Source organism: Plectropomus leopardus, chromosome 22, assembly GCF_026936395.1.
Source record: "Plectropomus leopardus strain MGB_pleo_1.0 chromosome 22, ASM2693639v1, whole genome shotgun sequence".
NCBI classification, from domain to species: domain Eukaryota; kingdom Metazoa; phylum Chordata; class Actinopteri; order Perciformes; family Serranidae; genus Plectropomus; species Plectropomus leopardus.
In genome coordinates, this window is record NC_142197.1 from 10222377 (window position 1) to 10238733 (window position 16357).

Here is a 16357-nt window from a genome sequence, read left to right on the forward strand (position 1 = left end):
GACACAAATGAGAACAGAGAGTGCGAAAAGAATTGCCCACGCTCAAACACACACACACACACACACACACACACACACACATACACACACACATCCACAGAGTGCAGACAGATGGATAGCACACTACACAGGTCCAAACCAGGCAGTATTTCTCTCTCTCCCTATCTCACCATCTATAGATTAGCAGGATGGCAGTCTCAAAAAGGCGAGGGGCACAGCTTTAACGATTGTAAAATGTGGCTCAACACAGATTAAAGGGGGCCGTGAGCAGACAGATGGACTGGGAGGGTTAACTGTTTCCAGACTCCATGTGAAATCAATACCACCTCATGAAATGTGTCCCTGTTAATATACCACACAGCGATTTATCCTGAGGTGGCGTCAGTGAGAGGAGTGTAAGGGTGAAATCACAGGTCATATATTAAGGGTTAGTGCGCGATGGTTACGTGGTGAAACGCAACTGTTGCAGTTTCAAGCTATGCTGTGTATAAAACAAAAGTATCTTTCTACCTTAGTGAAATTTCACCAGGGCTTACTGTATGTGACATTTTTCCTCTTTTTTATGTATCTGTGCCCCCCCTAAAGTTGAAGGTTTTTGTGGGTCCGTGAACACAGAGTCAGTCAGAGGCATTTAAATCGCGTGGTGGATAACTGATCTGTCAAACTGGTCAGAGCTGATCAGATCAGATCAATGGATGAAAGGAGCAGCTGCTGCAGAGAAGTACAGAACAGTACATAGATTGCAATAGCACTCCTACTAAAGGGTCCAGCTCTAAAAATATAAAATCAATATGTGGTGACAGATGATCGTGGCAGGCTGCCACAAATGGGAAAAAAAAACCTGAATTTGTACCTTTCAAATGTAGCAGATGCAGAAATGTAACATTTACATTTTCAATTTTATGCCGTAACATTAATATGGTTGATGTGTGGTTAGGTTAAATCACGAAAACAGCTTGGAGAGGAAAATATTACGCTTTGGCTTTAACTTGGTGTGAAATGTGTGTAGAAATGTAACGTTAATGGCTTGCAGAAATGTGAACGGCCAGTATTTTATTCTGGCACCTGGGCAGCATGAAAATATGTAAATTAAATAATCTTCAGAATATCCTTTCTAAGTAATTTTCTTTATGTCTAGCCTCCTTTTTTTTGCTTAAGGGCACAGTTTTAATGTTTTTACAGATCTTACCTTCAAGAATCTTTCCTGTTTGCTCTGCAGCTCCTCCAGGTAGGACTTTGGCAACATAAGCCCCGATGTCTCCATTACTGCCAGGGACCTCTTTCCCTCCAACCACACGGATACCCAGACCATTTCCTGTTAGGTACCAAAAACAAAGACTGGTGAATGGAATTACTGATTTGCCTTCAGTATCATCAGTAAACATCTGCTTTTATTTTTTATTTTCAAAAGTACATTTTTTTGTGTGTTTCCTGAGAAGTTTGTCCAAAGGATTTGTTTTTAGGTAGTACAGGAAGTTGGTTATGTAGGCAGTCATTTAGGTACTTGGTCAGCCTAAATACACATAACAAAAAAGGCATTAAAACTTTTCTGTTACGTGATTTGCTGGCCAGCTTGAAACCTTTTTTCCAGCGTCATACATGCCAACACCTGAGCTGTTTGTCCACAAATCCCAGCCTATTCTATTTCTGTGGGTCACACATAAAAGAACTTCACCTACACAGAAGCAGAAGCTATTTAACACGGTTGTAGAAACAAGAACAAAATGACTCAGTTCAGCACCGGGTCCTCGTAAACAAAACTCTTCCTTTGTGGGTCTGTCTGTTGATTGCGTAAAATAATCCTGATTGTGAGGGATACGCCATTTTGAGCATTGCAATGACTGATGAGTGTGGAAAAGAGCCAAATCAAAAGGGAAGCCAGGAAATGAAATGTCTGCCTGCTTTGAGCCTGGAGGAATGGTGTGATGGAACGTAATGGCAGGGGAAGTGACTCGCCAGTTTGTTCAGATCTGGCATGAATATCAAGTAAATAAAATGCATGAAGCGCTTTAGTCATGCTCTGTAAAGCTAATAGGATGTTAAGATCCATATTAATGTGTACATTTTACTGTCTTCTTTTTTCTTATTTTGGAATCTATTTTATGATCAAAATCAATCAAGGGAAAACAATGTGCATGCTGTCAGCAGTGCATATTTGATACAGTCAGTAAGCAATGGGGTCAATAAAGTCTGAAGCATACATCACAGTCAATAACACATTAGCTTGTACTACATGCCTCTCTAAATGCATATTATTCCTATACTCCCAGAATGCTGCTTTTGTTGTTATTGGATGAAATGTAGTAAATCGAGGTACTTTACCTGAGACACTGCGATCTTTGGGATCCCTCTGTAGTTTGACCCTGAGGTGAGGGAAGGGGTAGTACGGGCCTTTTCCCTGTGGCCCATACACAATGGTGAGATGTCAAGTATGCACAAGGTCAATGGGAAACAGTTTAAATATGGACATATCTGTGGCATTTAAGTTACTTGCATTAACCCTTTAAAACCTGACATCTCTTTTCTTGTTTTGCTTTTAGACACGCTTCACAAACATTTAAATCTGTGAACCCTAAGCAAATTGAGTTTGATTGAAAAACATGGGAAAAAAAAGGTAACAAGCAACTTGGTACTAAATGTTTCACAAATTGCAAGAAATTAGTAAATTTAGAAAATTATTTTAAAAAAGCTATAGGGAAAAAATACATTTATTATGTTACAGAATTATTTGATTTTTTTAAAACTTATTTTTTGTTTCTTTGTTAGTTACCTGTTTTCTGGTAATTTTTATTTAATTTTCTTGTACCAATTTCTTGCTATTTTTTTCTTTCATTACTCAGGTTTCAATGGGTTAATGTGAGTGTGCACAGGGGTGTAGCACCAATCTTGGGCCTTATGTATAAGCAGTCTCTGTAGGCCCCCCATCAACTCTCTTGATCTGTGTCTCTCCCATGCACCTTTTGATTTTTGTTTTTAAAATTATTATTAACAAAGTCAGATTGCTCTCTTTCCCTTTCTTTCCCTTTCTTTCTTCTCTTTTTGTGAATATTTCTCTTTCTCTGGGAAAGACATAAACAGTGTACATTAGTGCTCCAAGCAGCTCCAGCTCCATATACAGATGAGTCCTATACTCCTAACCACCAACATGGAACCATAACTGTTCTGGTTCCTGTACCTAATTTTAAACTGTTCAGTGTATTTCAAACAGGAATAAGGTTGTTCAGATCCAGAAAAGTTGGGATTTAGCAGGAACCAACAGAGAGACACGATCTACAGACTGGAAAGAGAGGATGAAGAAGTAAACAATGGAGAAGTCATTGGGTTAAAAACCAGATTTGGCGGAAAAGGGGTATTAGTGCCAATACAGAACCATTTAGCACCTTTCAGGGATGAGAGGGGCCTCAAACAGGTGCCACTATTTATTTATGTACAAAGTTCAGTCTGTCAAACAACTTATTTAGCCAATCTTACTTTAGTGAGGGAACCCATTACTTTAAACAAATGCAAACAAAACCAAACATTCCAGACTCCCTCCCCAATGGGGCCTACTATAGCCTAATCTCTCCTAATTTTTTCCCTCACTGCGACGCCCCTGAGCGTACACACCACATATAAATATCCAGGCAAATTAGTGCGAGTGCATGCATGTCATCACCACTTGGACTTGGTAAACAGCACATGTGAGAACTTGACATCAGTATGTGTGTGTGTGTGTGTCTTTTTTTTTCCTGTTTCACCTGTCTCTTCTCTTGTCCGTTCTCTGACCGTCCGTCTCTTGGTTTGTCAAACCAGTCTGTCTCCTCTCGTCTGAGGTGGTAGGCTTCAGGGATAAAAACAAGCACCACTTCAGAACCAATTTAAGGAGACATTTTCATCCGACTACATAGGTCTTTGATCATATTATGGCTATTAAATGTCATTAAGCAAAATTAAAGTCATGAAAAATATAGACTTATTAGTGATTGTGGAAAAAAAAAACAACGGCTGGAAGTTATTTCATTTTCTTGAGAGAAGAGGAAAGAATGCCAAGCAACACATTTCTCACAGGTGTAAAATAAGCAGGCAAAATGCAGTTTTAGAGTAAATAAACATATTAGTACAGTATGTATAGAAGCATAGTCTAAACCTATGGTGCAGTTGTTTTCTGAATGTAAATGTTGGGTATGTCAAAAATAAAGGTTAGGAAACTGATTGAAATTTGTTAGAATTGCAAAATGTAGGCATTCATTTGCCATTCTACAAGTGTGTTAAACCTCCCCAACATTTGTTCATGGTGATTGTGGTGCATTTGTGTGGTGCGGGTTAATATGTTAATAGCTAATGGATGACTGGAGAACTGAACTAATACTCTACCATTGGTCGCATCGTCTCTGTTCAAAGCCATCAGGGAATCACTTAGCGCTGGAATCAAGGCAAATGGGTTTATATTGCAAAATGATGGGATCCATACGAATTCCTCAACAAGTAGTTATGCTGCATTCAAGAAAACTTAGATCTGGGGTATTTAAATGTTTAAAGCAGAAAGTTAAACAGTGTTACCTCTATCTGAAACTAATAAAGGTGTCACATTTTGCATCCCTTTTCATGACAACACTTATAAACTGACCAAGTCGTTGCTCCATTACTACTTTAAAAAAGCATCAATTAGTGTGATGAAATGGTTTTTAGTTGTATATATTGCTTATAAATTTAATTATTAGTCATGTATTACCAAGCCAAACACCAGTAAATTGAGATTTACCCAAAGTGTATGCTCTAAATCAAAAAAGAAAAAGAAAAAGAGGAATAAAACACTTCAGCAAATTCTGCAAAAACTGGTTCGGCTTAGTGATGAGGTCAGAATATTGTATGATTTCAGTACGTGTACAAAAAAAAATAAAGAAACATAAGTAAATGCTTGCTCAGCAAATGACAGTTTAAACTGTATCCTTGTTCTGTCGTTTGTTTTTTTAATCACACTGTTTTATGTCCTAAAGTCAAAAATACAGAAAATGCAATAAAACCTTTGGGAAATGCAATTTGAAGAAACTGTACAGAATAGTTAATAGGCATTAATGTACTCCATGCAACATAAAGCCGCTGATGTATCACAATACATGCAAGCAAGTATTCACAACAACACATGCAAGTTAAAGTTTTATATTTATTACACACATGTAAGTGTTGCAATCTGATGTCAAGCATTCAAAGAATTATGACAGTATCTGCTTTAAACTATTATTTGCATGTCACTGTAATTTGGTAACACCTTGATCTTGCCTAGATTGGTATCATAATAGTTCAACCCACAAATATATTTATACACTTAAATATTACAATATAATGAAATACACAAACACTATAATTTACACATAAACTATTGTAACATCCAAAAAGTATAATTCATATAATATTGGCTGTATTATTACAATTCGTTGTTATTTTTAACAGTAATTGTAAAAGACGTGGTTTAACTGACAGAATTCTGTACCAATTATATAAATTTTGTAAGTGGGGGAGGCACTTTTCAGTGTATCATTTGTGGGGGAAAAAGTTTTCAAGATATGACCTAAATTTTGAAGGATTTCTTTCCGCTACTGTTGCTCAAGCCTTGTATGCTTGAGGGGCAGAATTCAAAAGACTGTGAAAATCTTCTTTAAGAGCTAAAACAGCTACAAATGACAACATGCAGACTGCCACAAGTAAGCAACTGCTATTTGAGGAGGGGAACCTCCCACACAATGTAGCTGTAACAGGAAGATAGACTATTAGGTGTCATGCAGTGAACTAACATGGGAAAGTGTTACACAATATCTGGAATGCAGACAGAAACACAATGCATGCATAAAAATACATTCAAGCAAACCCTAGAAGACATAGAGCAAAATGCAAAGAGTCATGCATGCATACCAGAAGTCAACTGAGTGACCACAAGTACTGACACCAGAAAACAAAAAGAGTATACATTCACCAAAGTTAAGGTTAGAAACATGCAGACTTTCAGTAAACACACAACAGCTAAATATTATACACAATCATACTAAAATGCAAGCAAGACACCCCATAACCAGACACGGATGACTCAAGGATGAAATATTAAGTAGGAAATGAGTGACAATTTGACAAGTCTGTGTTTTACCTTCACTATCTGACATGGTGCCCTGAAGGTCATCCAGAAGCACATAACCCCTACCCCTGGTTGGCTCTTCCCTGATATGTTGCTGCTGAGAATCCTGCAAGGAAAGGCAGGACCCAAACTGGTCCCTTGAGTCAGCTGAGATGGGTGGCAGAGGTCCCGCCGATGCCCGGGCCATGCCCATAGGTTGCCCAACAGGGCTCAATGGACTCTCTTCCTCTGAGTTCTGCGCCACTATAGGTATTCGCCCACGACCACTCTGCACAATGGGAAGGCTGGTAGGTTTGGTGCGACCAGATGGGGTTTGATAGCTTGTTACATCTCCAGATGTTTCACCGTCCCCTTTAAGCCTGAGCGAAGAGCTTGAAGGGTCTCTTTTAATCGACAAGTCCAAACCATAGCAGGATGTGGGTCTGGATGAGGGTCTTGAGCGACTACCACTAGGGTAGGAAGAGTCCAAACCTAAACTCTGGCCCAAGTTTAGTGACCCTGCCAAGTTGGCACCCAAGGTGGACCCTAGGTATTTTTGTTGCTCAGCAATATTTTTACGAAGGCCAAAGGTAATCTCATCTTGCGAGAGGCGGCTGGATCTTGCTGATGCACTGGTAGACCCAAGATAGCTAGTGTAGTCTGTCTCCAAACCCCTGTTGTCTGTAATAGAGGAATACTTTGAAGAGATCTTAGGATCTAATAATGGAGTCTTGTGTTTTTGGTAGAGCATGGATGCTGGGAGTTGTTTGGCCGCCTGCTTCTCTAGAGTAAGTCGACTGATGCTGTACTTGTCTGACTTTGGATAATGTCTTTGGGAGTAACTAGAGATGCTTGAGCTTGGGGAATAGTAGTGCTGGGAAAGGCCTGTCAATTGTTCCAAGTTTTCTGACCCTGTACTTCTCCTAAACTCTTGCTTGAGCTGCTGCTTCAGCAGTTTCAGTTCATAGGGTTCCTCCATTGTATCCTCTTCATCAGGGGTCTTTCCAAATGTGTGCAGTCTAGATGTGGATCCCAGATAGTCAGTAGACCCCAGATCTGCAGCACTCCTGCGCAGCAGCTTCTCAGCCTTGGCCAACTCCCTCTCAGCTAGACTGTAAGATGAAGACAGACCTGTGGAGCCCTTAGCCAGTTCTGCAGCATCTTCCAGCAACATGTAACTCCTAGGTGTATGATGATCTACATCTGTGTAATAGGAATCGGAGACAGCAGACATGGGGCTACGTGCTAGGCTTCCCACCTCCAAGGCTCTGAGGTCAAGGTGGTTGCCATATTTGTCATACTTGACTCCCAGGTAAGCTGATGATGTTGGATCAGGCTGGCGGCTAATGACATCATACTTAGTTGCATCCAGCTCTGAGAGGAGGGCAGCTTGTCTGGCAGCTTTCTGTTGCAACAGGAGCATCTGGTGGTAACTCTGCTGCTGGGAGCTAGTTAGCGAGGGGACAGAGGAGTAGAGAGAATGAGATTGGTAGGACTGGGTGGGTTGGTAGATCGATTGCTGGTATTGGCTGGTATTGTACTGGTACTGGGAGTATTTTCCATATTCATGCTTGGTTTGAGGTGGGACAAAGTCATCCAGTTCTGACTGAGGAGCTGTCCTTGGGCGTTCAAGACCATGACCTTCAATCTCCTCATCTTCACCACCTCCAAGGCCACCTCTCGTCTCTCGTATGTTACTAACCTCACTGTCTGACATGTAGTCTCTGTCCTCTGCAACACTCTGTAAATAAGCCCTTTCTCTCTTCTCTCTCTCCTTCAATAGCACATCTTTTCTACGATTAATGCCCATCTCCAGGTACCTAAGCTTGGCATCAATCTCTTTCTCTTCCTCATCTAGCTCTGCTTGTCTTTTCCGTAGCTTGGAAGATTCACGCTCTACCAGATCTAGCTCGCGATCAATGTCTTGCAGGATCTTGGCACGTGCCATGTTGGAATTGCGGCACATTCTTCGGCGGGCCGAACCAGTGCTGTATGCTGTCTGGCCAGTCGTTGTTGACTCATCCTCTGATGGTGGATTGGGGAGAGTCCTCTTCACCTTCTTTTGAGTGCCTGTTGGAGTACCACCTGAGCTTTTCCCCTATAGGAAAAGTAACAAAAAAAAAGATGAGGACTGTAGGAATTCAAACCGTTTCCTTAATCCCCAAAATAAATGAGGCAACTGGTTATGTAGTGCTCAGAATTTGAAAAATGACTTTCTCTGAACTGTATCACTCAGCTAAAATTATCTTGAGATAACTGCTCAGGGTATCAAGTAAAGTCATGACTATAAATTAGGATATCATCATGGTGTATTTGAGTGTATTAAAAGGTTATTGGAAATCACACCTTTTGTTCACCTTTTGTGCATTCCAGGATAATATGTATTCCTGTCCATAATTTTTACCCACTTTTCACTATATTGCACATGCCTAAGCTTGGTTTCAAAAGAAATAATTTATTCACATTAAGCCTCTATGGATCTCTGACAGCTCAGTATTCCTGCAAGCTCAGCTCATTTCCATCCTTTTATGTATGAGTTTCTCAACAGTGAATTGCTCAGGCAGAAAACTGACTTCCATACCACATGAGGGCTAGGAGCAACAACAGATGCCTAAGTGGCTATGTATTCTATTCAGTTGTTTCTTATACCTACCTTTATGTATATCTTTCCCTATGTATGTGTGTCCACATACTAAAATCAAATTCTAGCTTTTTTGTTTTCATAACACATAACACACTATTATGGTAGAAATGCATACAGCATATCAGTGCTTCCAAGGCCAGCTATGTGATGAAGAAAAATGGCAGCAGAACTCCAAGTGACAAACATGTTTGTCACACAGTGTGGTGTGCAAGCTTACTCATGCAAGCATGAAGAGAACATGCAAACTCTTGCTGTGGGGCAGGACAGCTAACCACTGAGACATCATGTCACTTGTGCTACATGAGCATGAGATGACAAAGAATTGTTAAGTTTGTGTTGAAAGATGCAGGACTTATAGTAAGCTGTATATGGGGCAGTAATTTTTGAACAGCATTAATTCACAGTAATATCTAGAAAATGAATTTTTATAAAGTATAAAGTGATTTTTTTTCTTTTTTCTTGTTGAACTGGACAAATACACTCAGGTATTAGTAAAAAAGTCAAATTCTGTATCTGAACTGTAAGTGGATAACATTCATTTAAAGGACAAGCTGAATAAAACTTGGGTAAAACCTGAAGACATAAGTGTGGAAGCAGAGAATGGCCAGATTAAAATGGTAATGAAGAGCCTCTAATGCAATCAATAATATCAGTGAGGGGCACTCCTTGATCTGACAGTTTCAACTTAAATCAGTTGCTACAGTTGTCAAGACGCTATTGATGCATGCTTGCATAGCACTCCTGATCTCTGATAAACATAAGTTGCCTAATAAGAAGAAACAGCCTTTTTGCATTCATCTCATTATCACAAGATACCAAACCTCGTTTTCTCAGGGTAACACAATAGCTATCTCTTGATCTCAAGATAATGGCATTAAAAAAAAGGGAAGCACGGCCATTCTCGGCTTCTATACATAACACACTAAAACTAAGAAAAACTGTCATAATTAGAGCTGCTACAATGGTATTTTATCGAGCAATGGACTGAAGCTGGAAATACCTCCCTAGAAACATCTGAATAAGTTTGGCACATTATAAACCAAAAGAACAGTTTAAAGGCAAATAACATCCTAATCTTCCTACATACAAAATAAATCTACTTTTTATTGTTAGCCAGCACCAATGTTCTTTTTTATATATATGTCAGAGTAAGAGTAATGTGTATAGTACTCACAGTATAGCTATCACCACATTGGGTGCCAGAAGTTGATCTTTCTTCTCCAGTTGGACTCATAGGCTTAGGGTCAGACATGGATCGCTGCATGGCTTTTGGTCCCCTGGGACTACCTGGAGATGCTTTTGATGGATCCGTACCTCCTTTTAGCTTCTGTGGGCTTGTATCACCTAGTGATTTGTCATAGGACACAAACTCAAGGGATTTGCTAGGGGATATGCAGGGGGATATTGGTGAATAGAGCACTTTGGGAGATTTAGGAGGGGCTTGAAGCATAGAGGATTCAACTTTCAGGTTAGAAGACTGACCTATTTCTAAGGGTGTAGGTCGTTTCTTTGGTGAAGTCCTCTCAGAGTCAGACAACTCCATCCTGGTGTCCATTCTAATGTTTCCCTCGGTATCTGTTTGTATAGAAATCTCAGTGTGCGCTTGAAGAGACATATCTGACTGCCCACCCCTATCCCCCCTGGCAGTGCGTGGCCTGCTTTGTCGGCTTCTGCTCTTAGCCTCCCATTCATCTTGATCCTCATCATCAGTCTGCACACAACTGTCAACACTCTTTTTAGCACTTCTCTTTTTTCGCCCTGCTGTGTAAGCTTTGCTGACTGCCTCATCCTCTTCATCTGTCTGGCACCCACTGTCCGTAATCTTTCGGGACAGCACTGTGCCATCGGGTCCTAAGACAAGAGCCTCCTGTATGCCATGCCCTGGTATGTCCCCACCTGGGTACATCTGACGAAGCTTCTGCTCTTCCAGTTGCATGCGCAGTTGCTCTTGGAGTCTCTGAATCTGCTCAAGCTGCTGTTGTTGCTGGGCATAAGTTTCTTTCTGCATCATAAGGTGAGCCTGTCTTTCTTCTTCTTGTTGGGACAGAATCTGCTGCTTCATGGCCTGCAGCTCCTCCAGTTCCTTCTGCACCAAGAGCTGTTCTTGCTCTCGGAAACGCTGAATCTCTTGGCGCTCCCACTCTAATTCCTCAGCTAGGCGTTGTTGCTTGAGTTTCTCCATCTCTAGCCTCTCACGCTCTGCCTGATACTGCCCATCCCCAGGAACCATAGGTGAAGACAAAGCCTCCAGTGAAGCAGCTATAGCCTCGAGGGATGCATCAGTGTAGGTATCAAGGGATAAGGAGGTTGTTGCTGTGGTGACAGCATTCGAACTACCCCCTCTAGAGATCTCCAGATTGAGTGGGGTATCTCCTTGTTCTTCTGTAGTGGAGATGGTGGACAAGAAACTGTGGGACCTTGTCAGTGGCAAATTCTGGAGGTTGGACAGGGAAGGCATGGTGTCGCTGGTATGCATACCTGACAGAGTGTTGTATGTTGTACTAAAGATGGACCCAGGTTGGGTGGTAATAGCATATGTAGATGGGATTGGTGCTGCAACAGAGGAATAGACCACCCCATTTGATGATCTCAAAACACTACTTGTACCAAAGAGTGTACCAACAGCACTTGTGACTCTGCCTTGGGAATAGGGTGGAATTGTCATTCCTGCATAAGTCCCTTTCTTGGAGTAGTCCACAGCTTCACCTGTCAAAGTCAAAAAATATCAGTTGAGTCCAAATAATGCAGACTTATTCATGTTGACGCAAACCATGCCTTATCCAAATAATGAAAAAAGGTGGAAAAGAAAAAACAAACTCCAACGCTGATTAGTGCAACGCATATAAACAAGGTGTACAGTAACAGCATGCAGGCACATGCAAAAATATCACGGTGAATGGGCAAAAAAAAGCAAAAAAAAATAATTGTCCATGCAAAACAAAGAGAAAAGCAAAAAACAAACCAAAAATGCCACATTAGCCAAGGATGAGTTGAGGCAGTTCAAACTGACATTTAAGTGACAAATCTGCAATGTCACTCCACTGACCTGCATCAGAAATCTTTGCTGAGGTAAGGTCTACTGCACCATCTGTGGTGCCACTGAAATTATAGCTGTTCTTACTCTTGTAAAAGAATAGGCCAGCTTCTGCTAGGTTAGTGTCTGACATCGATGGTTTAATTCCACCAAACCCTCTCATGCCGTAGGGTGATCGGTCATACTGGTAATGGTCATCACGATATCCAAAACGGTCTTCAGGCAGGGGTGTGGTAGGTTGCTGAGTAGTGCAGCTACTTGCAAATGGGAGCTTGTACACAACATCACAGCATACAGCTCTTTTCCCTGCAGTCAGATCCACTGGTTTGCCATCATCATCTGTGATGACAGCTGTGACAACTTCTGCAGAAGCAGCATCCACTGATACCACAGTATTGAATGGTTTTGTAGTGCTTAGGTCAACAGCTCCTGCCACTGTAGTTGTACCTGTAGTTAATCCATTGGCAACACAATTTGCAACACAAGTGGGTGCAATGGTGACAGGGGTGGTCTGGAAAGTCCCTCCACCTGTGACTGATCCGACTGAGAGGTTAATAGGGATCTCTGTACCAGCATGAGTGGGCGGCTGTGAATCAATTGGTCGATATATAATCTGAGAAACAGGCTCAAATGCTTTATTTTTTGTTAACTGAAGGGGCACTGAAGACACTTGAGAGGTGTCTACATTGTCACATTGTTGGATGGTGGCAGAACAGGTCACAATGGTGATACTATCAGTCACTATAGAGACAGTGGATGATTCAGCACTGAGGTTGACCACAGGTGATTGCACTGCACTGTTCTGACGACTGACATCAGTTGCCAAGGACTGACGTCTTGAGTCTGGGCCAGCAGACAGATCCATGCCATTCATATTGGATCCTGGGTCCACCTTCATTGTCCTAAGATCAACCACCTCGGAAGGTTGGATGGCCTGTCCATTCTGTGCTGGCAATTGGGGCTTAGGTTTCTCCATCGAGATTGGGACGCCATTTGCCCTCGGAGCTGGCACTGGTGGTGGTGTCCTTTCATGAACAACAGAAACAGTGGTCCTTTGGACTTCAGTTGTGACCACTTGAGAGATCAGGTTAGGTATAACCACATTTGGCTGTGCCGAGGCAGATATAGCCTCAATTATGTGACAAGAGCTAGATACATGTTTTTCTGGGCCACAAATCTCCTGACTTTCAATGGATTCTGTGACTCGTGTGTATGCCAGAGGCACCCTGGTTGTTTGAGGAGGTGTTGGTTGTGGATGCTGCTGAGGATATGATTGAGGTTGAGGCTGTGGTTGTTGATAACTTTGGGACTGAACTTGGCGTGAAGGAGATGCTGGGCCAGGGCTAGATGGAGCTTGAGTTGAGACGCTGTCTACTGGAGAGCTGGGCTGAGATGGCAGTGTGATGACTACATATGTGTCACGAAGATTACTGGCATATCGTGGAGAAGAAGGAGACTTTGGTGAGGGTTGAAACGGCTTGCTCTCAGAAGACGGGCTCAGATTTAGGACATTGTCAGTCGGACCAGTGGGAAGTACAGTGGGTCTTGGTGGATGTGAGGCATGGGCAGGTGAAGAAGGCTGCGAGCCAGGTTTTGGTGCAATTGGTGGTTTGACACCATGTACTGGTCGGTGGCTATCCCCAATCCCTGCATGAATGGCTGGCTTTGGGGCAACAGGAGGAGGAACATGAGGCTTGTACATTGGTGTACCTGTTTGTCTTATAGGTGGTGCTGGGGCTACAGTCATAGCCACTGTTTCTGGCCTGACTGGAGTTGCAGTAGCCTGAGGTGGAAGTGGAACTGGAGCTTTCCTTGGAAAAACTGTTGGTTTTGGTGGGGTGGGAGGAGGCAGTGGTGGTGCAACAGGTACTTCTGTTTTTTCCTGAGAATTAGCCCTACGCAGGACGCTTGGCTTGGGGGGTATAGGCGGGGCAGTTGACACTACACTGGGAATACTGGGTGTGTACTGAGGAACTGTGGGCAAGGGTGATACACTGACAATCACAGAGGGTGATGCTTTGGGGAGTGTGCTTGATAAGTCCACAACATCAGCCTGGGATTCTGCGATTGTGATGTGAGGTTGCTGATCAGATGTGGACAATGGAGGGGACTCAGAAACCACTTTCACTGACTCAGTTTCCACAGCTGATGTTGTGTCTGATACTGCAGTTGTATCCTCTTCCTTTTTAAGCATACTCTCGTCATCAGACGACAGTTCTCCCGAAGAGCACTGAGTCACCTTCAAGTCTGGAATGGGGTGGAGTGCCCTCCTAGATGCAGTGGTTTCCACTTCTGGCTCCTGCTGAGTTGGACTTGTTCCAGGGGTCAGCACTCTTTTAATTAGCTCTTCATAGGCAGCTTCAGCATCCAACAATGGTTTCCCATCTTTGCCTAATGTTACTGTGCTGCTTTTAGAGAAGGTATTCTCAGCAGGTTGCAACACAATTTTTGGATTAGTGTCTTCTTTCATTGGCTGCATATTTTGATATTCCTGCTCCAGCTGCATGAATTCCTTCCTCTTCTTTATCATGTCTTCATAAACTTCATCTGGTGATCTCAGTTTTTTTGGCTGAGTAGGAACAAAAATCTTCTCTGAGTCGACCTGATCAGCTGTTGAATTGTCAATAAGAGATGCATAGGCATAGTCTTCAATAAGCATGCCTCCATAAAGGGACTCTTTTCCTGGTTGAATCTCCCCTTTCTCAAGTGTTGGAGACTTAACCCTCAGCATTATTTCCTCATAAGCCTCATCAGCAGATTTGAGAGGTTTTTTCTGTGGTTCATCAGGATTTTGATCATCTGTTGGGGAGTGGAGAGACACTGATACAGGCAGTTGATACGTTTTCTGAACTGCTGCAATCTTTGAGGCATGGATTTCAAACCCTTCAGAATCTGATTCAATACTGGGGGAGAAATCAGAGCAAGAAGATCGTCTGATTTCCTCCATCTCAGCTTCTTGCCTCAGTTCCTCAGTTGGTGAGGCATCCTCAATGGGGGAAAGGTTGCTTGGTGGCGTCTTTGGCCGCTCTCGCCTCCTCTGGGCTCGAATCTCTTCTTTGTCTTTCTTGGATTTCTTCCCAGAGCCCTTCTGTTTTTCTTGCTCCTTGAGCAGCTCCTCTTCTTCCCGTAACTCTTCTTCCTCAGAAGAGTCTTCAATAGTTGGCAGCATTTGACCAGGCTGTCTGTGTTTGGCTTTCCTTTGTTGTTTGCCCTCACCAGAACGAATATGGCTAGGACTGCTACTGTCACTGTCTTCATCAAGTGATGAGAGGGATGTTGGGGAAGTACCAGGAGTGAAGCTGGATGCATGGAGGCTGGATGACCCCTCACCTCTGGATCGATCATCTGGAGAGTCTGTAAGACTTTCCATTTCAGGTTCTCCGTCATCATTAGGTATACGCACAGGGCTGCTGGTTGTATTGAGCTCCATTGTTCGGAATTTGCGAACTGCAGTACCACTCTGATGCTCCTCTTGTCCCTCCTCTTTCTCCATATCAGGTTTATCCAATGAGCCATGGAATTGCTTATCTTCCTCATCATCTGGACTTATAGTGCTTTTCTTGGTTAGTCGCCTGCTTTTTCCTGATGTACTCCTCTCTGTTGCCTGCTGCTCCATTTGCTTCTTCTCATTCTCTCTGATTTTGCGCCGCACTAGGTTTTCCTCATCAGACGGGGAAGCATCCTCATTCTCGCTCATTTCCATTATCTGTTTTCGGATAAATTCCTCATCATCCCCAGACATTGGGCTTTCTTTTCCAAAGCTTTCACTGCTATCATCCAGGGAATCTGCCCGGACATCCATGGGCACAAGTAGCTTTTTCTTTGTGGCACCTTTGGCATTCTTTTCAGAAAGTTCTCTGTCATCCTCTGAGCTGGGTGAGTCAGGTGAGAGAGGAAGCACCTCTAATTTACGTCTTGTCTTCAGAGTGTCAGTTAGTTTCTCCTCATCATCCTTTGGTTGTGTGCTTGCCTGGGCCTCAAGAATGGGAAGGACTGTGCTTTCCAGCTTGGCTAGGTCAGATGGGCTGGTGGGACTGCTGTCTTTGGCAGTCATTTCTTTCTCTGCAGGCTCTTTCAAGGTCTCCACCGTTTTCACCTGTTGGATTAAAATATGGCACAATTAATTTTCTGTCCTCAGATATTGCAAGAAAAAAAAAAGGGAATATCAAAGTTTGGTACATGTGAACTATCTGGGTACATATAAATTCTTGAGGAATAACAAATGGACATGAAAACATGCTTACTAGAAACTTCATTAATTATGAGAAAAGTGTATCTTTCCTCTAAATGTTTTAACAAGTAATGACAGCAAAACCCACTTAGTTTAGTATGATATTCTCAGTTTATGTAGCAAGTTCAAGTACTTAGCATCCCAAACAGCAATGATGATGGAAATCTGAGGCATTTTTTGATGCCTTTTAGGTCAACTGACTGATTTAAACTATTTGCCAGCTGCTATCCAAGTTCCACTCTTCAGGTATTTGATAAATATAGTCTGTTATCCAAACAGTCTACAGCATATTGCATTGGCTTGATATTAATTTTCAATATGGCACAATATTTATTTCAACCATTTCTATATAACTGACATCTA

At 42.3% G+C, this 16357-nt stretch overlaps 1 protein-coding gene across 12 annotated transcripts in view; it reads right to left on the reverse strand.

Annotated features, from left to right (window-relative positions):
- The window catches only part of pcloa (piccolo presynaptic cytomatrix protein a), a 77849-nt gene that overhangs the window by 25819 nt on the left and 35673 nt on the right, over window positions 1–16357 (reverse strand). For 9 of the 12 annotated variants that reach the window (XM_088073018.1, XM_088073013.1, XM_088073012.1 and 6 more), the window contains exons 5-11: window positions 11776–15859; window positions 9904–11435; window positions 6119–8183; window positions 4354–4401; window positions 3738–3820; window positions 2323–2398; window positions 1190–1315 (exon numbers count right to left, since the gene is read on the reverse strand). In XM_088073018.1, the coding sequence (XP_087929144.1) occupies window positions 1190–1315; window positions 2323–2398; window positions 3738–3820; window positions 4354–4401; window positions 6119–8183; window positions 9904–11435; window positions 11776–15859 (8014 nt within the window). The remainder of the gene's footprint in view (window positions 1–1189; window positions 1316–2322; window positions 2399–3737; window positions 3821–4353; window positions 4402–6118; window positions 8184–9903; window positions 11436–11775; window positions 15860–16357) is intronic. The other 3 variants (XM_088073022.1, XM_088073014.1, XM_088073015.1) reach the window with 2 other exon arrangements.